At 39.2% G+C, this 26,574-nt stretch overlaps 2 protein-coding genes, 1 long non-coding RNA gene and 1 pseudogene across 3 annotated transcripts; 2 read left to right on the top strand and 2 right to left on the bottom strand.

Moving 5' to 3' along the window:
• LOC146473152 (uncharacterized) overlaps window positions 1-26,574 on the bottom strand; it is a 489,085-nt pseudogene that overhangs the window by 414,887 nt on the left and 47,624 nt on the right.
• On the top strand, window positions 1,656-4,230 carry LOC146473157 (uncharacterized). Its single transcript, XM_085118826.1, has 2 exons — window positions 1,656-1,922; window positions 2,890-4,230. Exon 2 carries the CDS (start codon window positions 2,900-2,902, stop codon window positions 3,797-3,799), a length of 900 nt encoding a protein of 299 aa, XP_084974952.1. The 5' UTR covers window positions 1,656-1,922; window positions 2,890-2,899; the 3' UTR covers window positions 3,800-4,230.
• Window positions 4,377-6,686, bottom strand: LOC146473156 (uncharacterized). The gene has a single exon (XM_085118828.1). The coding sequence runs from the start codon at window positions 6,075-6,077 to the stop codon at window positions 5,241-5,243; it is 837 nt and encodes a 278-aa protein (XP_084974954.1). The 5' UTR covers window positions 6,078-6,686; the 3' UTR covers window positions 4,377-5,240.
• Window positions 9,497-24,863, top strand: LOC146473155 (uncharacterized). Its single transcript, XR_014866476.1, has 4 exons — window positions 9,497-9,572; window positions 21,494-21,554; window positions 22,308-22,332; window positions 22,392-24,863. It is a non-coding gene; the product is annotated as an uncharacterized LOC146473155 (long non-coding RNA).

The following is a 26,574-nucleotide window of genomic DNA, read 5'->3' as shown; positions in this document are numbered from 1 at the left end:
AAAACGTACCACAGACCGTACCACATGGAAGACAAAATGAGTACATTTTCATGTATATACATGGCCGAATCTCAGTTTAGGTAGAGGTGCTAGCACGACAGGGTTCTGTCTCATATAGTCTAGTGGCCGACTTTTCCCTCCCTCATTGGCTTGTCGGGGACAAGCTATCGGAAACCACCGGCTGGCATGAGGTACCATTGTCAGTTGTGATATTTCTTTTTTTCTCTTCTTTTCGGCCATTTTGTCTTAAACATGCCCGCCATGTGGAAGATACAGTGACTACATTTTAGTGACAGCATGATCAGATTGATATTAAGGCTGGCAAGTCTCCCGAAGACATCGTAGGCAAAGAAGCGTTTCATCCATGTCCCTCGTCATGTACCTTGTCAAAATTTTCGACGGGTATTGGGTAGAGTGTATGTATGTATAACTTTATTTACCTACGGAGAATCACTGATCAGTTGAGCTAAAAGTTAAAGCTAAAATCTCATTACCTGATTGCTGTGTGAGAATCCGATATGTCAGATACCTTCTTGAGATTAAAGTGCCCAAAAGAGCCGGCGTTTTTTAAGTCTCGGGCAAGTTATTCTACAGATGATCCCGCTATAGCAAAAGCTTCATTTCAGGTTATTGGTATTTACCTTGGGCAAAGAGACTTTCCCTTCAATACCTCTCAAGTTATACAAATCAGCAGCGTAGCATCGAGTGAAAAGACATTGAAGATATTACCGGCAAGGTCATTCATTGTCTTGTACATAATCAGAACTTTCTGTTTTTTTTACGGCGAAGGGACAGCTTGTCCCGCTTAAGCTTCGACAGAAAGAGTTTGGAGCTCGTATCCATCGAAATAAAGGGTGGCATGCGTTTTAACCCTTTGCATACCAACAACGCATATATGCGTCGAAAACACCGTTCTTGGTTCTATGAATTGGTTCAGACATATGTTAAAAAATTTCTCGTGCTCGTATTCAGCAAGTTTCTTGTTACTTCTGTGCTGTGTTCGGATGAACAAGTGTTCCGTGATGAGTTTTCCTTAGCATTATTTATTTTCGTAAACGGCTGAAGGTCAAGTCAGTTTTCTTGACAAGTGTTCTTGTTTAAAACTGACACATCACGGTTCAGTTTAACAACGGAACCTGTTAAGGACGGTGCCTACTATTGTTACTGCGCATACGTTCTGCGCATCTCGAGATACTCGGGTTTCCTATGGGTGGTACCTACTAATACAGGGATATTTTTGCGCGCTTTAAAACTATGCGGAGAGGGCAGAACTTAACAAGTGATTTTGGTATCCAAAAAGAAAATTGGGGGTAACCATGCATTTTTCAGATAATAAAGCTTCAATTTGGAAAAAGAGCACCATACATTGCTTTGTATTTTGCTGCTTTTTAGAATATTTGTTGCTTAGTTACCTCTAAAAAATGCGTGGTTATCCCCAATTTTCTTTTTGGATTTCAATAGCCGCTACTAAGATCTGCCTTTCCCGCATAGTGATAAACCGCGCAAAAATACTTCGCTATTAGTAGACACCGTCCTTAAGGAAAACAACTTTTGTCGTACACTTCAGAAACACAGAAACAAACCTGATCGTCCTTGTCAAGGAACAGTTGCTTCTCACGATGAGACGCATCAGCAAGTTTCGCCACTTGACGAGGTCTCCTCGGAACAACAACAGCTCTTGCTCAGTCCCTCGGTCGCACTTGCACGTCATCACGGTAGGATTGGAACCTTCCCTTTTTGAACCATCCAATCAATCACCGTCGTTGTCACTGACGCGTAATTAATTCATAAAGCCTTGTTAAGTATAACAAACATCTGATCAATCTTCAGTCAAATATCAAGCATGCGTGAGTTGCTGTATTCAGGAACATTAGCAAGAGAATTGTCAGGTGATAACCAGATTCCAGGTGCGATTTTAACAGGTGAGTCTAACTTGTTCATACTGGAACACAACTCAGTAATTCCGGAGCCATTCCAAGCCGACTTTTCTGACATAGTGTTATTTTCAAGGGAATACGTTTTCAAGCTTTGTACTCCACTTTTTGTCATAGTAGGCGTGATAACTACTATACAGCTCATTACACAGGCGTAATTAAAAAATAATTACATTTGATCCAAGGAACAATAGTTGTATAGGTGAAAAAATTTGATATATTATACCTCTGTCTATACATTTTAAACCGAGATCAAAGATCGATTGTGTTGGTTTGATCTCACCTTTTCTTAGTCGTACGGTCCAATATGATCAGTTGAAATCCGGCACAAGCGCCTTTGTATCGTTCAGATCGTTACAGTTATAATTTTCAAGCCCAGCAATTAGATCATAGTAAGACTGTAACTCCGAGGTACAAGACCTTGTGGATTACGTATCTTTTATTTGAACGATACGCCGATTTATAATCGTTTTGTCTCCGAGTTGTATTGTCAGTTTCTTTAATGTTTTGCTGCTTTGAATTGGGACCTAATTTTGTTAGGCTATTTTACGCCTTCTTTCGCAATACTATTAGAGCTACATTTAATTGCGCGTTAAAATAAATAAAAGGGACTGTAATTAGTTATGATGAATAGCAAATCCAGAACAAAGAAGAACCATTTCGCTAATGACGGAACTTTTGGTTTATTTGCACATTTACGTAAATTTCTAATGTGCTATTTCACCACGATGTTCATATTCAGTAAGCATCTGGATATTCCAATCAGACTCAATAAAAAAGAGTGACATTTGTTACAGGACAAAGGTGGTGGTGTTTCCTATCCTAATAACCGGGACGTTGATCGTTTGGGCACGCGTTTCGACTTCCCCAGCGTGGTGACGAAGGAATGTTGTAAGCTGCTTTGATTACATATTGTTGAGTTAAATTATTTTCGGTTGGCTTTTTCTTCCTTTAGTTTACTCAACATGTCAGAGGAGCCGCAAACCCCAACATTAACTGTCACGGATGAAAGTGAGGATGTCACTGAGAAAGAACGCTCTCCTGCTGAGAACGCCTTTTACGAGTCATTTCTTATTCAGTCGAGGTCTGCCATCGAAAACCTGTACGCCTCAAACATATACCACAGCCAAAAGCACGCCAAACAGGTCAAAGATCTGGAACGGCAACAGCATTACAGTATGTCACTAATGAACAACAACCAAAAAGAAATGGTGAAAAGGATGGTGCAGTTGCAGGAAAAACAAGAGAAGATAATGGAGGAAAAAAGAAAACAACACTTGAAAGTTTTATCAACGAAAGGTGATCATCGAATCAGACCCCATTCGACGTCATCGTTGGGAGATCACGATTCGCGGATGCTCAAACAAAGGTCGAGATCTGGATCTGTGCCGTTTCTTGAGCCAATCGACCCAAGCCTACTTAATCAAAGATTCTCCAGTTCTTCACAGAACATTCACAGAGATTCATCTCTACTAAGTGCGAGCTCTCCTACAAGTATTTTATCGCGATCGTGCGAGGATTTATCGACACTCGGGAAAAAGAGTGGCAAGGTTATTTTACCAGCGTTACCGAAGTGTCCGCGAACGCCGTCAGTCGAAGATTCGCCGGAGGACTCCGATTCGACCTTTATAACCCATATATCAGCTTCGCCTCCAACTAAGCCTAAAGCAAACTTAAACTTGACACCTCCCGGCTTCAATCCCGATCATCGCCGAGGATCGCTCGATCCTTCCATTATAAGGGAATTGGACAGGCGGCGAGGGCTGAAAACCGACAGTCCTCCAACGAGTCCCAAGAGCACTCATACGAAATGGGTTCCTAAGTCCTATGGCTTACCGCAAGGACGAGGGCTTCCTCCAGTTTAAAATGATGTAAACAAATTTCTTACATTTTGTAAAATCCACGACTTTAAACATAGCGTTTCTCACTCTTGATAGCACTATCAAGAAACAATTTTTGCGCGGTCATAAACGCGCAGAAAACCCCACAGGGACGCTTGCCATACAGACTAACCGACCGCCTTTCTATTCTTCACTGTAATTCTTGCTTCTCTTTGGTTGTTGTTGTTGCGGCTGTATGCAAACAGATCAAACTCTTGCAAGGCCGGCGGAGGCTGCTCGCCTAGCTTTAAGACAGGTTATCATATCCCTGCCATGCATGTATATTGTTATTGTCATTTGTTCTATGGCTCAATTGACAATTTATATTTTAAACCAATTTCTGTACTTAAATTGCCGGGATGTAATTCGTGAAGTTACACTGGCAGAGTAAAGTTAAGTTGTTCTCCACTTTTAAATTTCCCGCTTACGCAACCTATGTCACTTTCCATAAAAATTCACCATCGTCGAAATATGTCATGCAGTTGACTTCCGCATTTTGAACTCGGTACTACCAAATCCTCGTTTTCTTGATCTGATACCTGTCTTCAAATCAAGAATAACGGTCGTTGTCAAAACAAAGACTGCTGACTCATCCACTATATTGAAATCTTAGGGGTAGTGGTTGATACGACTGGAAACAAGTCAAGATTCGGTGAAGGAAATAGCCCAATTTCGATATATTCGAATGCAGCCTAAAAACAATATACATCACTGCGAGGCTCTGGGGAATAAACGATATGAAACTCTACGATTTATTTCCCATAGCCTCGAAGTGATGTTATAGAGTTTTTTTGAAATTTAGGGCGCGTTTTTTTATTCACAATTCTGGAATGAGAATGGACAGAATGTAAAATGCGCGCGTTTTTCTATTCCGCATTCCTATTCCGGAATGGACAGAATACCATTCCATCCATTCTGCTCCCAGGGGCAGAATGAATAGACTGTTGCGAATGAAAATCCAAGATGGCGGACGGCGAGATGAGCGCTGCGGATTCAAATACGTCTCTACCGGAGAAAAAAAAATCAGGTTACACTTTTGGAAAAGATGAAACATTGTTTCTAATTGCCATATTGGTTACGCAATGTTTACTCGGCCAGGACCGACGGGGGTTTTTTTATGCAGACAATCCGAATTATTCCGCCTAGCATTCCATACCAACCATTCTTATTCCAGAATTGTGGATAAAAAAACGCGCCCTTAGCTATTGCGTTTGTACTATATGAGTGTTACAATTCCCTTTCGCGTGGGATATTAGATAAGGGATTTACCCGGCCTTAACCGAATTTAGCTAGATATGGATTTTGTTTATAAACAATTAGGAGATTTACTAGGTGATCGCTCAAGTTGCTCCAAAAAAAAAAAACAACCACTAAGTTATACAATATGAATTTGACGTAACCCATTCAGATATATAATTGCTGTCGGCTATATTGTGTCCTTTTTTAAAAGGTCTTCTGGCTCAGAGTTGAATTCAAACAGTTTATTCCACATAAACTTCATGACAGCGAAATAAAACGTCGCTTCGGTTGCGTTTAAGACAATCCCCAGCGCCTGTAAGCCCTTCGATCTACTTTCGAATTCGTGAATACCAGTGATATCTAACGCAGCTTGGGAAGTCATTAACAAGAAGAGAAAAAAGTTCTCTAAAAAGAACACGACAAGCGTCAATTTGTAAGCGAATAGTAGCCATAAGTACCCGCTGGGGGACTTGCTGTCTGGTGCGGGTACAAAATTCCACAAGCAAACCACCATCCAGATGATAATTTCGTCGACAATAAATCCAACTTCGATGATTGCACTCTCGGGCAAATGTTCGTGAAAGAAGAGGATAACATTATATGTCACCACTACAATCAGTTGGAAGAAGAAAGACCAAAACCGAGCAAGACGGACGAGACGAGTATACACGACTTTTAAACCAGGAAACTTCGGTAGCTTGAATAGAATCGCAATCGCGATGAAGCCATTTATAGCCGAAGTGGACTGCCAGGCGATTTCGAATTTCGTGGGATCTGGATAGAGGGTAAAGTTTTCACATCGTAACGTGGCAAGCTTTGCTCTCAAGAAACAATCTGTGGCGTACACTGAATATAAAGCTATGCTTACAAATCTCCACAATAGGAAAATGAAATAAGCTGCTGTTAGAAGGAACCTGTTGTTTAGATTTGTCTCTGTATGGTCAGTGTTCCGCTCTGTAGTATTAACTGTTTTTATCTTGTCACTGTTTGTGTGACTTGCCGCTGCTTCCTTGCTTGTTAGCATCCGATCTCGTACGAGAGAAAGCCATCGGCCTTGCTACGAAGTCGCTGTTCAGTTCTCTACCAACTTTTAAATGAAACTGAACACGAGAAACACCAGTCTTGGTTTCATTATTTATCATTCGGGCTCCACCACTGATGTGATATAGAGTAAAACATCTTCTCAGTTTAATTATTGAAATTTGTTGGCCCGAAGCCCACTCCGGTCTCTCGGTATCACGAGTCTTTGCCTTCATGCTCGCGACCTAAATGCATATTACCTCCCTCTACCCCATTAGAAATTAAAAAAAATAAAAATGCCATCTTTTCATCTTGCTACGAAGCAATATTGCTGTCAAATTGCTACCAGTTGCGAGCATTATGTATTTTCCTCTTCGCTTGTGTTTATCGAGGTGGATCAGTGACGAAATTTAAGGTCGCTTACTTTGTATGCATGGAGAGACATGACTTATCCAAACCCTATGACCAATTTTATGTTTACTTAGCATATCTGAGAGGCCCAGTCCCCTTGCAGCTAACGCCCAGTCATTACTGAATTATCCAAGAAGGTTCTTTTACTTGTGGGAAGAGCTTTCAAAGTCTCGGTATTCTAAGGGAAAGAGTCAGAAGGGGGCTAATGTGTCGACCTTGCTTTTCTTAGGTTATTGGATGCTGATACTGTTCAGTGTTACGTTATCATGTACCAACAGACCCTTAGGACCCTTTCATAAGGCCAAAAGTTTTCAAACGCTTCCCTACGGTAAAGAAACGGTTAATCGCTGTCAAACGGAACGTTTGTATTTGAAACATTGACAATTCGTGGGTTGAAATTAGATGTACGAGTAGTTTTTATCACGCAGGTTATACAAGTATTACCAGTTTTAATTGTCAAGATTTTTTTCTGGTCAATACTAGTAATTGTCGTATTGTTCTCTGTTTTGCGGTAATTCTTTAAACATTGCTTATAAACGATACAAGAGTGGTGAAGCCTCAAAATAGCCAAGCACGCGATTTAAAGTCGTCCCATTCCTCCTCTACAAGCTCAATCTTCACCGAGCATATGCATCGTAATATACATACCTACCCGCCTCGACTAGCTTTAGCTATTTGCGGGTGGGTATGTAACCAGCTTGTAACTGTCTGTTTTAATAAAGTGTTGTAGCCTGTTCCAGGCTCCTAGAGAGACGCGCGAAGGAGAGGGTGAGGGGACGAAAACGAGGGGGGCTGGAGGAGAGAAAAAGAGGGAAAGAAGAATTTTTTTTGGCAAAATCTACAGGATTTTGAGGGTTGAAATCCCAAACCCAGAGAACCTTTCGGTGTCCGCGACATCGAAGCGATGTAAGGACAACCGTGCGAACTCGAGAACTCGCGCGAGTAATCGAAACCCGTGACAATGAGAAGTTTGACATTTTGACATGTTGACACATTTTAGAAAAAGTGGTCGGCATGAGGTGTTTAAAAAAAATGACCACAGGCTCCTCTTCTTTCCCGCTTTTTCTCTCTCCCAGTCCCCCTCGTTTTCGTCCCTTGACCTAACCCTCTCCTTCACGCGTCTCTCTATAAGCCTGGAACAGGCTTAAAGTGTTGTTGTTTGTTTGTTTGCTTTTTTTTATTTACATCGTTATTATGGTTTGAGGAGATCACCGAGCGGGAGAATGGAGAAGAAAGTTCCGACATTCAATTCGATCGCTTATTAAAATTTGGAAAGTTTCGTTCCAATTTTTCGATCCCCGGTTGCCTATGGCGTTTCGTTGCGGACAAAAATCCCCCAACAAAGAGAAGTGACTTACTTGGAGAAATAAACAATGAGATTAAAAAAATGAAGTCGATGTATTGAAAATTTTACTTCAAAAAAATAATAACGGTCCACAATTAAAAAAGATTGAGTCGAGTTTCCATAAAATATGTCTGACGCAAACAGTCAGTCAACCGGAAAAATCAACACCGAAAAAAAAAAAAAAAAAAAACAACTAGTCGAGAGGAAGCGGAAACAGCGGAAACTTATTTGCGCCTCAACCGGATATCCTTATATGGTATCACAGGAAGTGATGTGTGGGCCACGCTAGGCTACCCGCGGTCAAAAACAAAATGACGCGTTGGCTTCCCAACTTTGAAGACTTCTTTCTTTCTTTGGGAAGACTGATAGAAAGTTCAGAAGAACAGTTGACTTCAGCTTCTTATGATACCTCAGAGTTTTTGGTCCCTCGATTAGAAGAATACGAGCGAACACTGTCAACTTTGATAGCCCGTTTTTGTGAGGTGTATGGGCAAGCAGATTCCCAGCAAACCTGCATTGCTCAGTTAAACCACCTGCCTGAGAAACAACACTTAACACTTGTCAGAAGAACTCGCTGAAGCATCCTAGAGACTCCCATGACAGTTACTCACTGTCTTAGCTTTTGATATCTACCGGATGCGAGCTTACCCACAAAACAATGGAGATACATGTCATTATTCAGTAACGAAGCGACAAGAGGCCAAAGCTCTCGACAGCGAGAGACAACATTGATCATTTTTGCAAAGACGCAGATCTGCTACACTCTCATATACGTGATAAACGAACATCCTGCAATCTCACTGCAGAAAAGCATGAATCACGAGTTATGAAATCCACGGATCCTATGTCTTCATAGATAGCATTTAATTAGCGCTGTGATATCTATAATCTTGCAGTTGATCCGAGTCGGTAAACAAATGGCACAGAGCTAGCATACCCAATGGCACGTGAAAAACTTCTCCTAACGGCTCAGAATGATCATTAAGAAAACCTCCATTCAATATATTTGAGTTTTTCCCTTCATCATTAAGATGAAAATCATTAAGCAGAGCTAAGGTACTTTTGAAGGCTCTATCAGAAATTCCTTTGCGAACTGCAGGAGTCGCGTTGGCCTGTCAACACTTTCTTGCACAGAACTCGCAGATTGCGAGTTACCGGCCGTGTTTGCTGCTTTGAGGAATTCTCGCGCGAAGAATTTCACATTCCCGTATGCATAGCACATCACTTCCTGTAAAACCAGAAAAGGATATGCTCCTTACATCCGGTTGAGGCGCAAATCAGTTTCCGCTTCCTCTCGACAATTTTTTTTTTAATTCGGTGTTGATTTTCCGGTTGACTGACTTTTTGCGTCAGACATATTTTTTAGAAACTCGACTCAATTTTTAGACTTCGATCTAAATTTTTTCTTAACTTGTGGACTATTATTAATTTTTTTTGAAGTAAAATTTTCAATTCATCGACCTCATTTTTTTAATTTCATTGCTTATTTCTCCAAGTAAGTCACTTCTTTTGGTTAGGGAGGGGATTTTTGTCCGCAATGAAACGCCATAGTTGCTGGTCTTTGACCGAACTGCTATCGATGACTTAAAAAGAAATTTGCGAAAATTTTGGACGGCACCCCATACATGTATATTCTTACCCATGGTGCTCCGCGCGCGCGATTTCCGCGCGGAGTCGGGAAACAGAAGAAGTGTTTTGTGTTTTGTCTGTTGCACAGAAACGCGGACTGAAACTACCCAAACGGTAAGTCAGTTGCAGACTTTTTCATGCACAAAAATCCATCTGTGTAGTTAAATATTTGTAGGTTCGAATATTGCTTCCTTTGGGATAATAATATGTGGAATCATGCTGCATGCGCACGCCATGTTTATTTATGCATGTGAACTCAAAATGGATGCAAAAAGGTAAAGTATTCCTCGCGCTCGGGGTGGTGCTTTTTAAAAGGCTCCTTATGTTTCCATTTGCTTTCTTTCCTTTTGGAAAACTTTTCGTTTTGTGTATGTAGGTCTAGTTCATGTCTGGTTTTCATGCTCCTTCTTGGATCGGATTAGCTATTGAATTTACTGAAAACTATGCCTTAAATAAGCTAGAGGAAGAAGAATAGAATACCAGGGCATGTTGGTGGACACAACAAAAGAAAATCTGCTCACATAGTTTGCATAAAAATGGAGTTAACTCCCAGAGTAGACAAATCTTATTGTTTCTGACCACCAACATGGCTGCCATGATGTCACATGCAAACCATCAATAATTTTGGCAAGATTTCCGCACGGCCCCATACATTAATTAGGTATACATTTTGCGAAACTCTATTCATGCTCGTTCTTTGTGTAGGAAGGTTAGTGTGACAGTGACGCATGTATAATAATTATACATGCATCACTGTCACACTAACCTTCTTAATGTATGGAGCTGTTCGGAAATCTTTCCAACAAATGTAAGTGAGGTGGTACAGATATAGAAGAGCTATTTAGAATGCTCTGACCAGATCATGTCATCATGTTTACTCAATCTAATTGGTTCGATATCTCCAAACATTCAACGTTGTCCATCTCCTATAGCTAGGGGGTAAATAATGCCTTTGCTCATATTTTTGTGGCCCAAACCACCGAAATTCACGAAGAAGCTACTCTTAGCACACAAACAACAATGTAATGTTATCATCTACCATGTAGTTCAAGGCACCACAGTCTTATGATAACTCAACACACTTAATGCAGTAGTTAATGGAAGTAAACATTGGTCCTAAAACCTCAGACCTCAAGCACATGAAAGCTAAGTAATTCATTGGATAATAGCAGTCATATGATATTGTCACAGACACCACTGCTTTTTGCCATCTTTTACCTGGAAGATCTTACTCACTTATTATTTTCTGAAGTAAATTGGCTATTTTGTAAGGTATAAATGAATTTAAAGTGTCTGTACTCATGACAATTTCAGCACAGTTTTAATTGTGCACCCACATTTAGTGCTCCAATTAGTATTCACATACATGTACTCTTTTGTTTGTTCTAATTGAGTGTGTATCGTTTACACAAGTTGAATAATTTCTGGAGATGTTGCTAAAGATGTGTAAGAATGAAAACCCTTTGAAGTTGGGTGATACATTTTTTTTTGCAGTTTCATGCTCGAGTGATGCTGTGACTCACCATTGTTTCCTTGAATTAACTATTAATTAGAAGCCCAAATTTCTTATCACATTGGAAACAAAGATATTGAATAGCAGAGTCCACATTTGGAATTAATTTCTTTGTGCCCAGTGATAAATTTTTAAATTGTTGAATCCATTTTTTGTAGCACTGTGGTAATAAAAATTTTCCCTGCTGAATTCAGACTCTGCTAAAAGTACTTGGCTTCAAAACTATTCTGCACTTGACCTGGCATCTTTTAATGTTTTTTGTAAAGTTTTGTTTTAGAGTGTGACTAGATTTTGAGATAATTGACATTGATTAAAAAGAAGGGCTATTGATTACTCTAGCTATGGTAACATCTGTTGCTTGGAAACCAATGGAGAAGTAAACTTTCATCATGGGTTGAAGTGGAGATGTAGTGTTAGGGAAATCAAAGCTTGCCTTCTATGCAACATTTTGATTTCAAAAGGTCCACTCCAGGTCAGGAAACTATTGCGAGCCTCCTTGCCCTTTTTGATTAATAGCCATATTGTGATGGAAAATGCCAGTAGCTTGAACTCCAAAACTATAAGTTTCTGTAGCTATCCAGATTTTTGATGTTCAGGTGTAAATCATCTCTGCATTATTTGTGATTATATTGACATAATCTTCATTTGCCAGCACTGTGTTTACTAAAAAACACTGAAATAATTAGGCGGGGAGTCACAGTCAGCAATGAGGCTGGAATGCCAGCAGGGCCCTGCATAACAGAATTTACAGTGATCAATAAAAAAAAAGAAAACTATTTACAATACTAAACTTTTATTAGTGAAGAATATCACAGTTAAATGCACAAAGTATAAAATATAATTCCTTAGTTATATGCCACTGTACAGAAAAGCTAAAAGCCAGCTATGTATTACTATTAACCTAAAGGAAAGATTTGAGGAGATTCTTAAAGGATGGGAGTGTAGGCCAGATGGTAGAGAGTTAAAAATTTAAGACCCAGAAAATGTGAAGGTACACTTAACAAGACTCATCCTCATGCAAAGTGTAAATACTAGAATTTCTTGCAAACTGTTGGCTTGGATATCCAGGTCAGAGCTAAATGGTACAAGCATTTATATTTATGCATCTGCTGACTGGTGGCTAGATCAACCCAGTTTAAAGTGCCCCTAACCCTTCAATTTGTTTTCTTTTGGTAGATTTCCATATCTGTGAAGAACTCAATTTCGAAATTTTGTTTTAGAAGTATTGAATCCTTTTTTTACGAGCGCTAAAAGTTACTGAAATTTTAATTTTTTTGCGCGCTTTAAGCCCCGCTGGACAAATTTTTGTCTCGTGGGCACATTAGGAACAAGCCAATAAGAAGCTGTGAGGTAAGAAAAGGAGACCATTCCAAAGCACAACGGCCTAGGATCGTTATCAGAAGGAATCTTCGGCATGCTGATTCCTTTCTCTACATAATTTTCGAGAGTTGCTGCATTTAAAAACCACACATTTTTCAACCATTTTCTCTATTTACAATTGAAGCATCACCGTGAATCTTCGGATATTTTTGCGCGATGTCCTTTTCTTACGTCACGCTCCATATTTGGACACATTTGGCCAAGTGGGGGACTAATGCGAACGATAGGTGAAAATATCGACAAGACTGCCTTCACTTCTGCGCTCGTAAAAAAAAAAAAGGATTCAATGTATGTATGTATGTATGTATGTATGTATGTGAAATTGAGTTCTTGAAAGATATGGAAATCTACCAAAAGAAAACAAATTGAAGGGTTAGGGGCACTTTAAAATTTCACACCCTTCTTTGGAAGTTTCCTTACACAGGATGATATGAGCAGCACAGTTCTGTAACTGCTGCAGACTCACACTGCAGTTGACTGAGAGCTCGCCCCATACAGTACCCATGTACAATCAACTCTTGTTATAGAGTACACTTTCAGGATCGTCATTTGATGTCCGTAACAGCGAGAGTTACATGTATTTCCATTCATTCCTTTGTAGTTTCTTTTGGCCAAGGGAACTAGCTCCTGACCTTAACAGAAGGGTGTCTACAAGGCAAGAGTTGACTTTAGTCAAATATAGGCTGAATCAGGCAGCTATAAATTTAGCTGCCTGTAAGGTGACATCCATGGGCGTATACAAGGGAGATGTCCTAATTGCTCACTCACCTCTTTTACTTGTGAATGTAAGCATGCTCAGTGAACAAGTTATCACAATCTGGGAAAATGCCACTTGCTGGGTCGGTCCATTGTTCCATCGATGGGTCATAAACTTTCAAAAATGGCATTTTCTCACAGTTTGCTTAAGTTTCTCTCCTACTTCAATTATAGATATACATTTTTTTATAGTTCGGAATTAAAAGAAATAGCCTAAAGAACACTCCACCCATGCATATAGTCTTCTTACATTTTTATTTTGGGGAGAAAAGCACCATTGAAAGCTGCTCAGGCAGATCAAGATTTACAATACTATTTACAAGGCTAAAAAGTTAAAAAAGATATTAAAAAACCAAACGTTATCGACTAATCAAGTCATCCTCAGGGATTTGTGGAGCAGTGTTGTGGTGCGTTGTGTTTTTTTGCGGAAGGTCGCGCTCCAATATGCCTAGAGCCGACATACATACAACACAACTGACAAGGTACGCATCAAAGCAAAATTTCTGCAAACCACATATTCGGACCAACACTGGGAAACAAATGTTTGCCTATCAGGCGATTGACCTCTGGCATGATATCCTTCATCACTTGAAAGATCTTGGTAGATTTTCTTTTGCCAAAGAGGTAACACAATACAGTCGACTCTCTCATTGCGACCACTTCTCCTAAGCGACCACCTTCCGTAAGCAACCACTTCATAAACAACCGTTTTCTTCCTCAGTTAAATACTACCTTAAGAGCTCTCTCGTAAGCAACCACCACTCAAATTTCTTAAGGGACCGCGACCACTTCTTAGGCCAGAAATTACACATATTCTTTTGTTTTCTGTCAGCAGTGAGTGACCACCCAACATAATCATGTATGATTATTAGTAAATCATTACTAAGAAGTGACGAAACAGGGTCTGACAAATATTTTTGACAAAACTTGTCCCTGGGCAAGTGGGAGGCAAAAAGCACTTGCCCAGCAGGAGGACCTGGTTGTCCAATATATAGCATGATGGAAGAAAGTCTAGCAAAATCAATTCCTATAATTTGCAAAGTAAAAGAGTGAACAAAGTACAATATTCCAATATATTTGTACCAAAAGCAAAATTGCAGGTAACTGCAACATCTTTCTCTATTTGCAACAACATGTTGACTCTATGACTTAGGTAAAACATTTTTCTTTACGATGAAGGTCGCTATCTGTCTCATTTGTAGAATATACAGACAATAAATTCCGCTGCGTTCGGCATCCACCATTAGCCAAGGAAATTCCTGAAGCCACCTCGTTTGGAATACCCTTTTGTGCATCTTTTGAAGTTGTACTCCTTATTGTCTTATCTTGTCTTCCATTTTGCGTTTTTCTTTTTTTGGCGCTTGTGTTATCGGCAACGGGCTTTGGTCATTTCGTGACAAAGTTATCCATGATCGCACGATAATGGTGGAAGGCCACATTGTTAGGGGAATAGTGGCCTGGCCTTTTGGCCTGTACTGGGAAAAACTGGGTCTGAAAGTTACGGAGCACGTAAAAATGGCGATTGAAACCAATAAAAACACAGAAGGAAACTTGACGACATGTCCACAAAAAGGTCTGTATTGTACGCCAAAATGCCTCAAGTTTTTATTGCAAAAGGTAAACATTGCATAGATTTCAGCAATTTACACAAAATAACTTGTCAGTAAACCACCACGGCTTGGCAGGCTTCTTAGAGAAACAGAACACTTGCCCAGTAAAATTTTCAGCCTGTTCCGGGCATTTGGGTTCAGTATTTGTCGGACCCGGCAAAAGTTCAGTTTTTAATGACGCTACCCCTGACTGCTGACAGATAATAACAGTTTACAGACAGAGGAGATGGCTATAATTGAATCTGTAGGTAAAGGGGAATCTGTTCCAAAATGTTATACAAAGTTTCATCAGAAGCTGCTAAGGTAATATCTTAATGTAATTAATTAATCAATCTAGTATTAGGCTTATTTTGTTGACCTTTCCCATAAGCGACCACCTTTCGTAAGTGACCGCTTTGTCCTGATCCAAGGGCTTACGAGAGAGTTGACTGTATCTGCTGTTTAAACAATACTCTTAGGAATTGCGTAAAAACACTTTTAAATTATAATATTATTAAGCATTATTAACTGGGTCTGATTTCTTTCTCCTTCGTTGCTCCTTTTTTATCAAAATTAATTGTAAATAGTTACTAGAGGTTAACTCAAAAACCTTACGGTTCCTTTAGCCCCTAGGCTCCAATTACCTAAATTACTTTTCTTATTATTCTCTTTAAGGATGGTGCCTACTATTGTTACTGCGCATACGTTCTGCGCATCTCGAGATACTCGGGTTTCCTATGGGTGGTGCCTACTAATACAGGAATATTTTTGCGCGGTTTAAAACTATACGGAGAAAGCAGAACTTAGCAAATGCTTTTGGTATCTCATAAGAAAATTGGGGATAACCATGCATTTTTCAGAGATAATGAAGCTTCAATTTAGGAAAAAATCCCATACATTGCTTTATATTTTGGCACTTTTTAGAGATATTATTGCTTAGTTATCTCTGAAAAATGCATGGTTACCCCCAATTTTCTTTTTGGATTCCAATAGCCCTTGCTAAGATCTGCTTTTCCCGCATAGTCAGAAACCGGACAAAAATACTTTGGTATTAGTAGGCACCGTCCTTAAGTAACCTATGATGCATATAACGATCCTCTGTAACTATTTAAAGTGTGAGTTAAGAAATGTTGTTGTTATTGTCTAAACCTACCCATGTAATGAAACTGAATATTTTTGTTTCTTTTTCGTCTGTGAAAGCCAAGCACTCCAAAAGAAAACTATTCAAGGACCTCAATCCTGCTGAGGGGAACGGCCCCTTATTAAGCCTTTATGGCTTTCTTGTTAAAAATGATCTATATTTCGAGTCCTTGGCCAACCAAACACAATGCAACCACGTTTTATACCTCTCAGCTCACACTTCAGTCCCGCATGTCATTCATGAATCCGTAGTTGCTGTGTAGTTTGATGCGAGTACTGGCTTACAGTTACCACTATTCCCTTCTCCATTCATGAGTTGGCTTACAGGAGCCTTTCATTACCGGTAAATTGTGAGCTCACACTCTGTCCATTGATTACTGGGTGTGTTTATTGGTATGTGTGGAAACTTTACTTACTATAATTTCAACTGAGACATCCGTCACTTATGATCCAGGAGAGCTGCTTAACATTATTTCAGAAGGCAATAATGATCTGGGCCCAGTTGTTCGAAAGCCAGTTAACACATCCACGATTAAAAGTTAACCAAGGTTTTCAGCACGCTACCTAAGAAGGTTCTTAAAAGCTAATTGTAAGCTAATAGTAACGAAAAGACGATGTAAAAACTGAGGGACAAGAATCTTTTGGCAAAACTTTATTCGTTAGTAATTAAACTCGAATCAAAGTTCACGTTAACCCAGGATTAGCTTAATCAGGCTTTGAAAAACTGGGCCCTGGATAAAATGTATAGTGGAGAGACTAGTTTGGTCCGTCAGCTCCAAATTGAAGGCAAAGAGTTGATGCATGCAATTGGGCAAATTCTTAGTCTTGAAATGCGGGGAAATGCTGTTTAGATCAGCTTGTCAACTTGCTTATTTCATGAAATGAATCTTCTTATTCGTATTTGGAAGTGTAGAGCTCAATATTTTTGGTTGGAAACATTTTTTAGCAACAGAGCAAAATAATTTATTTCAAGCTTGACGTCATTGTTAATCATTGAGTTACGGCCAAAATCCTTGATTTGCATTCGATTTACGTGATGATCATTATAATGAAACTAATTCCATATTTATTCTTTATCAGCCAAATCTGCAGGATATGTTGGTATTCTTACAAAATAGTTAATAAACATTGACCTTTCATTTAATGAAAAAATTGCCTCGTTAAACAACCATCAACTAGTTGTATCTGTTTATTGATAGCCACAAAACGAAATGCATTACTTCTCCAATTATCCTATTATAAATGTCGTGCATTTAACAAAAAATAAGTGCAAAATAGAAAGATGATGCCCAACTGCAACAATCACATTTATATATTAATATATCCTCTGCATTCACAAATTGCTCATAAGAGGCTTGAAATTGACTTCATTAAGATTTCACTTGAAATTTTTTTTACTGCTCAGGTGTTTACAAAAACAGTAGCAACAGGTGCCCTTCGATGAAAAGTCTTTTTGAGTACTTCAAAAATCATGACAACATAGCTCTCTTGTAAACAGTGTTCACTACCTTTAGAAACATGCATGTAATTACGTAAAGTATAGCTGTGTAAATAACCAGAATACCATAAGGGGATAACTATTGTTTGTAAGATGGAGCACCAAATACATTTCACGTGGACTGCAGACCACAGTTTCAGTGACAGTCAAAGCCCTAATGGGTCGGCTTCTTTTAGTATCAAATGGTATGTTTTATGTCTGGAACAAACTTGAAATAGTTTCTTTAAAATTAGTGACAAAATTGCAATATCCGTGGCTAATGTTCACAATGAACTTGTTTATTACAATGACTTTATATCTAAAGATACTACCAGTAACCAATGGTTAGGAAGTGCAGTTGGAGATGTGCTTTGGCTGACATGATTTAAGTTGAAAATAGCTTGGGAGAAGCGAGGGAGATGTGTCAGGGTGTAGGGTGCTGAAAGCGATTGAATAGTAGGTGTATAGCATAAAATGGTGAATGCGATTGGGTCTTCCAATAGGCCTAGTAGCAACAGAGAAAACTGTGATGAACATGGAAATTGAATTGAACGGTTAACAAAACTCATCGGGAATAAACAAGCTTCCATACTGGCTAGAACTGACACCAAGGGACTCCAGACCGCGCACATTTCACTAATCTTGTCATACACGAATCTGAGCTGTGAAGCCTTGTAGCTAGTACACCCAGGAATTTTCAGCAACTCATCCATGTGGGTTGAAATTGTGCTCTGGGGCCTTCCAAAACGATTCTTCAAAATTTCAATAGCTGATTGATAATTTGCGTCTGTTTGAGTCAATCCTTGTATAGTGCACGTGCTTGGCCTTCCAACAACAAGAGCAAATGATTGAATTTATCGATCAGGCTTAGATAAGGATTCACGTCAATGGAATTGAGTAATTTCACCTCTAAACTTTTGTAGAACGAGCTTTGGTAACTTTGCCTTTGGATTAGCTAACGAGCTAAAGTTAGTTTGTTGAACCATACCTGCATCATCAGTGCTCCCCAATGATTGTGTGTTTGCAGGATGTACTACAGTCGCATTTGAGCTCCCCAACAATTGCGTGGTTCCAGCATGTACTGTGTTAGCATTCAAGCGTGCCGGTACATGACTTGGGGATTTCCAGAATCCAAATTTAACGTTTCATTTGTGTGTTGATCTCCAGAAATAGGAGGCAATTCAAGAGACACCAATGCACATTATTTCCACAAATTTCCTTGTTATTGGACTTGTCGGGGCCTGTCTTGACAGCGGGTATCACATCCATGATCCTTTGTCGTATTTCTAACGCTCTTTCGTTAATTTCGTACGATTCTTCTATTTTGAGTTTGATGTCTTCGACCTTACACGTTTCAACAATCGCTTCGTCGAGGGATTTCACAATTTCCAACTTCTCTACTAACGATTCAGCCATAGTTTTCAATCGTGGTTGATTCAAGATCTTGTCTTTCAGCAAACCATGTGCTTCGTTCGCAAGCTTCATCAATACAGTTCAATTACCACCACGTTAAGCACGAGACTGCGCTAATTCCTCGCTTATTTCGTCGATTGTGTGTTTACCGCCCCACGTTGGGTGCCATGTCAACTATTTAGAGTTTGTCCAGCACCAGTTTTAACTTGTATAATCGATTCAAATTCCACCATAACTATGTGAGAATCATACAAGATTGTAATGAGAAACTGAAACCTAGCTAGCTTGCAAAAGCATGTGGTCCAAATCACGTGACTATGAACTGTCAGTTATTTCTCAAAGTCTGTGCCACCAGTGACGGTGGTGCGCAATGAGCATCTTGACAGAAGAACTAAAGCAAAATCCTACTTTAACAAAACTGCGAGTAAGGAGCTAGCGCCAATAGTTCCTGGGCAATTTGTTTATAGCAAACCCAATGATTATCACCGGGGTGAAAGGTGGAACTTTGGAGAGGTCTTAAATGAGGTGAGACCACGCTCATACCTCATTAAAACGCCAATGGGATTGGTTGACAGAATAGAACCAACCGAAGACCTGCTGAGGCTTCGCTTTCATCTAATCAGCAACCTTACACAACAGGCCATGCCCGCTGTCGGACAGCAAGAAGTGCCCACTTCAGACAGCCCTGTTGTTTCCCTTCCTACACCAGTCGAAGCAGTGCCGACCCCTGATTGTTCTGTTGGATCCACACCTTCACCAGTTGAAAGGCCAATGTAAAAGTCTCCTTATGGTCTACCAATCCCCCACCACAGAGGCTGGACCTTTGACAGTGAACAGTTAATCATCGAAAATGCTGAGCGAGACACAGCTCAGATTGTTAACCAACATGGCTTGTTCCTGTTAAGAATTTATTAATTTTCTTTTTTTTTTTGTCCAGAAAACATATTAAGGCGTAAAAAGTTTCTTTTGAAAAGGGGTGATGTTGGTAGAACTGCTGTAATTGGTCAGCGGTGTTGCGCATGTGGACAAGTGTGTGTTGTGTGTGTAGAAAGCATGGCCCGACAGCCTGAATGAAGTTTGATTGTTGTGTTTACCAAGTTGTTCCTGTTCGTGCCTGTATCGGCTGGTCAACACATAATGTACCTGTATATTCCAATGTGGGTCTGTCCACCGAAATATATGCCTGGGCCTTTATCCTTACAGGGCAGGAGTGCAGATTCGTTTTGATGAAGCTTAGGGTCTTAATGGGTTTGTTCTCTGGTATTTCCAGAGACGGTCTTTACTCTTATGTCTTTTATACTATAGAATTTAGGGGTTTAAATTTTGGTGATTATATCAGCCCACAAATGGATTGTTGAATAACCAGTGTCATCCTCAATGACACTGTCCTCTTTGACTTTCCTATTTGACTATTTTGCTTTGTGACTTTCTAAGGTGGTAACTCCCCTGGGGTTATTACTACTATGACATTAACTCCCTGGTTACAGGTTAGTTTATGTGTGTCACCTTAGTTGATATCAGCTGGGACAGTTCCAAGTTGATCATTTGTGATAGTATTTTTCTCATCATGAGGTGGAGATTTACTGAATCAAAAGTTTTTCTTACTTGCATTCACTTGAATAACTGTGGTTGTTTGATTAATTAATAGTTGGCCATCTTGTTCTTATACTCCCACCAACTTTAAGGGACTCCCAGTTTTGTTGTAATGTAGAGCTTGTTCATGTTTTTTTTCTTTGAACCCAAGTACTCTGGTGAATTTTGCTGGACAGGCCTGCAAAGAACACACACAGTAGTCTGTTTGTTTTGGCTGATTTTTGCAGAGGTGAAACAGAGTGGAGGAATCCTGGGTCATTGCCTTTGCGTTTTTAGTTGAAAGATGTCAAATGTCTAACAAAGCAACATAGAGCAATAGATAATTGGTACCACTTGACACCCACAATGGGTGTTTTTATTGTCGAAAAATAAATTAATGTTACTGTCCTGATAAGAACTGTTACAGTAGTTCTGTTTTTTTTTTTTGACACTGTGCTTATTTCATTTGTAGTAAGTTGTTCTTATGCGACCAAGCTGGGTTGATTTTTCGGTTGTTCAACAACCAAACTGGGTTGAAATGCAATGCTATGTCATGAAACCTAAACTTAAGTTTAAGCTTATGGAAGCTTTCAGATGATAAGGTACACACTACCCTCTGTAAGCTTATTAACATGCCTAGAATGACACCACTGTAGTGATAAGAGAAATGAGAGAAACGGAGAACAAGCGTTTAACTTTGTGGATTATAAATTGTAATCTAATCATTGTAAGTTTATCTTACCGAAAAAGTTGTCTTTCCCAACTTTCTCTGGGTACCGTGTATAAAGCTTTCTTCTTTTGCGCCATGTATGTAAGCTCCAAGCATGTCTTTTCCCTTTCATTAATTTTGCACTGTCAGCACCGTGAAAAACACTGAGTTAGCTTTTGTTTTATGTGCTTCACAAAATTTCATTCATGTACTGTTCATGTGAGCATGGAGCTTGAACTTTATAACACCAGGGCCTTTGGGGCTCACATACCGCTCATACCAGTTGGAAGAACAAAGGAATTACAAGACTATGGCCAGACTTTGCTCCAACTTGCTATACAGTTTAAGGAAGTGCCACTGACCACCATCACCATTCTTATCAGGTCAGATGTTGACCAGGAAAATCAATTATGGTCATATCATGAAAGATGTTAATCACTGTGGTTTGAAATGACGATACAATGTTTGAATAATCATTTTTTTCAGGATTGAGTCATTGTGATGTGGACCGTAATGTTTCACTGATGTACTGTTCTCTTCAGAAGTGGTTGGTGTCGACTGGCTGTGTATCCATGGTTGTTGGTGATTGGTGGATTTTGATCCTTGCTTTTGGCAAGTCCTTCATAAAATACAATGCCATACTTCCTTTGTACTCTGGCAAGACGAAAATTGTTCTTGCTGTCTTAAAATATTGAGATCAAAATCAATCAGTCCATTAACATATTTACAAATAAGAACATTATGATGTAGAAGTCTGCATTTTGTGAGGGTTTGCCAGCCAAGTGCTTCAAGAGTTTACGTGAATTGTGTGAATGAATGCACGATTTTGACTTCCGTCACACCAAAGCTGTTAAATGTAGATCCAAATATCATTGGGCTACCTACAAACAACTCAGTAGGGCTAGTATACCCCACTTTCCCAAGGCATTCCCTCACTTGCCCATACACATTAATTATTTGTAAGAACAAGAGAAAAAAAGGGAATCAAACAGTAAGATGTTTTGATATGAAATATTTGACTTAAAGCTATTGGATATACACAGGCATTAGATCCAAGTTATACTTAGATCGTCTTATCTACACTTGCATTGTTAACTGTTGCTACAAAAATTAATATTACAGAAACCACTGTTTTAGATTCTCTCAGCTGGTTGCCTGAGCTAATGATTCGTGGCATTTACTTTTTACATATGGATCCATCTGAGAATGTTTAAAATATCTTAAGTGGGCTTCTATATTTGTCACTTATGTTGATGACAAAGAATTTAAATGTTCATATCTCTGTTTTTGCACCACCCAGCCAGTGCAGATGCTCTGCTAGACGTGTTACAACTCTTCTTTTTTTTTTCCATCGTAATGCTAGCTCCATCAAAGTTACAACAAGTCAATTTTTCCTTTAACATTGTTTCATCCATGTTCCTGGATAGCAGCAGTAACTCCAGTGGCATCAGCAGATTTAACTGGCACAAGATCTGCAAGGAGCATTAAGTTATACTTTTGTCAGCTGACCTATCTGAATATACACACAGGAATCAAGATCCTTCAATTTACTTCTGGCGTTGGGTCTTCTCAACTGCTGTTATGCTTTCTACAAAATCCTTGAATGCCTTGTCATGTTTGCATTAGCTCCCCATATCAAGACCATTCTTCTGCTGTAAGTTACAGAGTCCTTTAAATTTGCTGAAGGCCAAGCTTTCACTGGCAGCAGAGAAGGTAGCATTAAAAGCCTGTGTAATCTGCATTCAGTTTCTCAATCAACTTTAGTGAGAGCAGTTTTCATCAAATTAGGAAGTGGCTCAACAGCCTTACCCTGGTTGAGATGGTGTGCTGATCTACTCTGAGATTTCACGTTTTCTGTATTTACCAATACCACCAGTGCTTAAATTGTGAAGTGGGCTTGTGGTGTCTGCCAGTTTTGTGTACTCTCTGCACACCTTGCAGAACATAACATGTACATCTTAAATGGCATCATGTTCAAGCCATGGATATGTCTCCTTCTAGTGTACTTTGAACTCCCTTTTTCTTTTCTTTTCATACTCCTTTTCCAGGGGTCCATCTGCATCCTTTGCTCTGCTGGGCTGCACTTTAGAAGGCTTCTTTTCACAAAGATTGGTAGCACCACAGTGACTTCTAACAGGAGGAACAAAGTGGTTAGGCTGATACCAACCAGATAGGCTGGTGTTACTACTCCCATCTCTTGACCAAAGTATCATTGCTGGACTAGCATCAGTACAGTATTCTTGGAGTGAGATTTCCCCATGGAAAAGTGACTGCAAGAAATTGGTCTCCCAACGAGAGTGGCCAGTACCATCAGGTGCATCATAACACTCCATGTGCCTGCTCTGCATCTTCTCTGGATTTTGTGTCTTCCCATATCTTTGTTCCAGTGTTAGAAAGGCAAAGTGTAAACACTATGTCTTCTGAGATATCACACAACAAAAGGAGAGGAAGGAAATCAGGATGTTCTGCATAAAAAGAAGGATGCAAAAAGAGCTCAATTGTAGTGAGTAGCCTAGACAATAGATGGAGAATTTTGTGGCCTAGAAGAATAAGAGAAATGGAGTGATAAAGACAGTTACCATCACCAGTGACTTTTCTAGCTTCAAGGTCAGTTTGCCTTTTAGGCAAGAATATACTATCAGGCATTAAGGCTTTTCCGAAAGCATCATTTGGCAATGTTTCCCAGTTGGAGAAACGAAGTTTTAACAGTTGTTGCAGTTCTTTAGTGTCATTGCCTGCTATTTCCTGAATTAATTGCTTAGTGTCTTGTTGATAAAATGCAGCTGACTCAGTACTTTCAAGTTGCTTGAGGTTGCTTTGGATTTCATCTAGCCTTAACTCTATATTGGCTAAACACTGATTTTGGCTTACCTAATTTTCTCAAATTTATGTACATGTATTAGCCTGGGAAAACGTCCAGTTCTTTGTGTCAAACTGGTGTTGGCCATTTTCCTCCAGTGCAAAGCTGATTGGTATGTGAGCAACTATATGAATTTTTCTTTTAAACAACTTTTTTAATTGTCTGAATGGAGGATGTTTTCCCATTCGTAAGTTGCTGTTTGAATGTATTTTTAGTTAATAATTGTTTTTTTTTTTGGAGAACGGTTTATCTTGCCCAAACCATACTTATTTACTTTGATGAAAATAATTAATTTGACCCAGGCAAACATTAGTCGTGTGCTAAGAAACCAGCTTTCAGCAAAGATGAACTAAATGGCTCACTTTTATCATGGAGTTATTTTCTTTGAAGGTATTAGACTTTTGTATTCTAGAAAGGTAGATTTGTGTACAAAATCCATAAAATTCAAAGATATGAAATGTTTTTGAATTTGTGCAAATTGGCTTACCTTTGTGGTAACGATAAATAAATTATAATTAAGTTTATTCATTGCTACGTTTTCAGGGCCGTAGTCTTTGAATTCGTTTTTCCAACAGTGACTTCTCATTGTAAATAAAAGCAGCATAAAGTTCAATGCTCTCTTCAGTCCCATCACAGGACAACTTCAATGCCATCTTCAGTCCCAGGAAAAAAAACCAAGGAATTAGGAGGGAATTTAAATGCCACATTGTCTCTAGATGATAGCTTGTGCAGAATGGGGATACATCTCCCCTATAATTTTAATTCCATTGTTAGTCCCATCAGTCTGTTGAAAAAAAAATTATTCAACCTTGAACTCATTGCAATGGAATTGATTTTTGAGGCACACAGCTCCTCAAATGCATGGAAATGTTGTATCAAGAATTAATAATAAATTGTAATAATAAATTAAATTTATATAGTGCTAACATTATAAAAATGTTTTAAAGCGCTTTGCACAATGCTTACCTCAAAAGTAAAAATATGTGTAATAAAATGGTATCATTTGACCTTAGATTTAAAAACAGTAACATTTGGACTGGCCCGTATTTCCAAAGAAAGTTTGTTCAAAAGGAATGGCCCAAAGCAGGCAAAGGTGTGATCACCAGAGCTCTTATTATTGGTTCATAAGACCTTGACAAAAATAATAATAAAATAAAATTGACAAAAATTGTACTCATTGATGATTTTCAAATCTATAACCTGTACTTGTTAGGTGCAGCATTGCAATTGCTTACTGTGTAAAACCATACAAAAACGATGGAAAACCCTATCTTCATTGGCTAGCTTGATAGAATCTTTGCGATCCTTTCTCAGCAGCAATTGTAAAAGGTCTTCGTGTGTGTTGTCTTCGATTCTCTCCTGATCACTGTTGGTAGTGGTTTGGGAAGTACATGTACGGTTGCCTATTCCCTTTCTTGATGGTTCCTAAGTACACTTCCTATGACATACCACTTTTTACAACAAAATCAAGGCTGTAGCTAGCCTGTTCGTAACAGGGGGGCAATGAAGTGACCGCCGGAGGCGTGAGCATCTGTTGTTCAAGAAGCAGTGTTTTATGCCTTTATTCTCAGATTTCCTACACTATGGGCATGCAAGGTCAGATCACGTCCAGAGACCATCTTGGGCCATCGTTACATAATAATCTCACATCCTTCCTCTCTTTTTTTTTCCGATGTGATTAAAAACAAAACAAGAAGCCCAAGACAAGAACAGATTAAAGAAATATATCTGTTAGTATAAAGTTGGTATATGTGACCTTTGCAGGTCACAGGATAGAAGTAGCTAAGGTTACGGAGCGTATTAATACAAACGCACAACAACAGAGATCAAAGTTCCAATCTCTAATGTCTCTAATGAATCACAGTTGACGAAGATAGCATCACAAATACTTGATAACCTTTCAGAACTGTAGCGATACCATCGTAACTGTGGAAGCGATTGCTGAAATGCGTATGTGTGGCTGTGGCAATGATTGTGATTGCGGTTGTGGTTGTAGTTCGAACTAAAAGCAACAAAAACGAAATCGATACTTATGTAATTGATCTAATTGGTTAACTAACCATTTAAACAACAAAACAGAAATCTTTGCAAGAAATGGACAAATGATAAATGAAATAATAGAATAAACCGAGCATAAACAATATAAGTAACTTACTTTGGTCTACCTCCTTGAAATAGGTAATTGTAGCACCTCAAAACGTAAAAAGCAGTAGCGAATTCTAGCTAGCGAGTAGCGACTGTGTTACAGTAATATGCTCTCCACACGTGGCAGTCGAATGGAAACATGACCCTACGTAATAGACTGAATTATGGAATGACCAAAGTGACAACTATTGCATCACGTGTCAATTTGAAATGAAACAAATGAACAGTAACACGCAAAGGAGCAAACACAGGAAATGTACAAAAACAAAAGAGGCATTTCAAAACTAACATTCCGGCCCCTTTTAAGGCAGAAACAACTTGTAGCCTTTAACTTAAATACAAACCACAAGGTTTGAAACGTTCCGTCAATAGTTATGAACTAGACATAAACTAAATGTCAAAATGCATGCAAAGTTCTCCAAAGTTTCATGTTCAGGCAGCCTCTAACAGCACAATCTTGTCAATAGGACGCACAAGAACAGATGTCCTCGTCTTCACTTTTACACTCCGTACTAGGCCATCATTCTGGTTGGGAAACACTTCTAGGATACGCCCTAGAGGC

This window comes from Pavona decussata, unplaced genomic scaffold, assembly GCF_977016875.1.
Source record: "Pavona decussata unplaced genomic scaffold, jaPavDecu1.1 SCAFFOLD_95, whole genome shotgun sequence".
NCBI classification, from domain to species: domain Eukaryota; kingdom Metazoa; phylum Cnidaria; class Anthozoa; order Scleractinia; family Agariciidae; genus Pavona; species Pavona decussata.
This window is presented reverse-complemented; position numbering and strand designations above follow the sequence as displayed.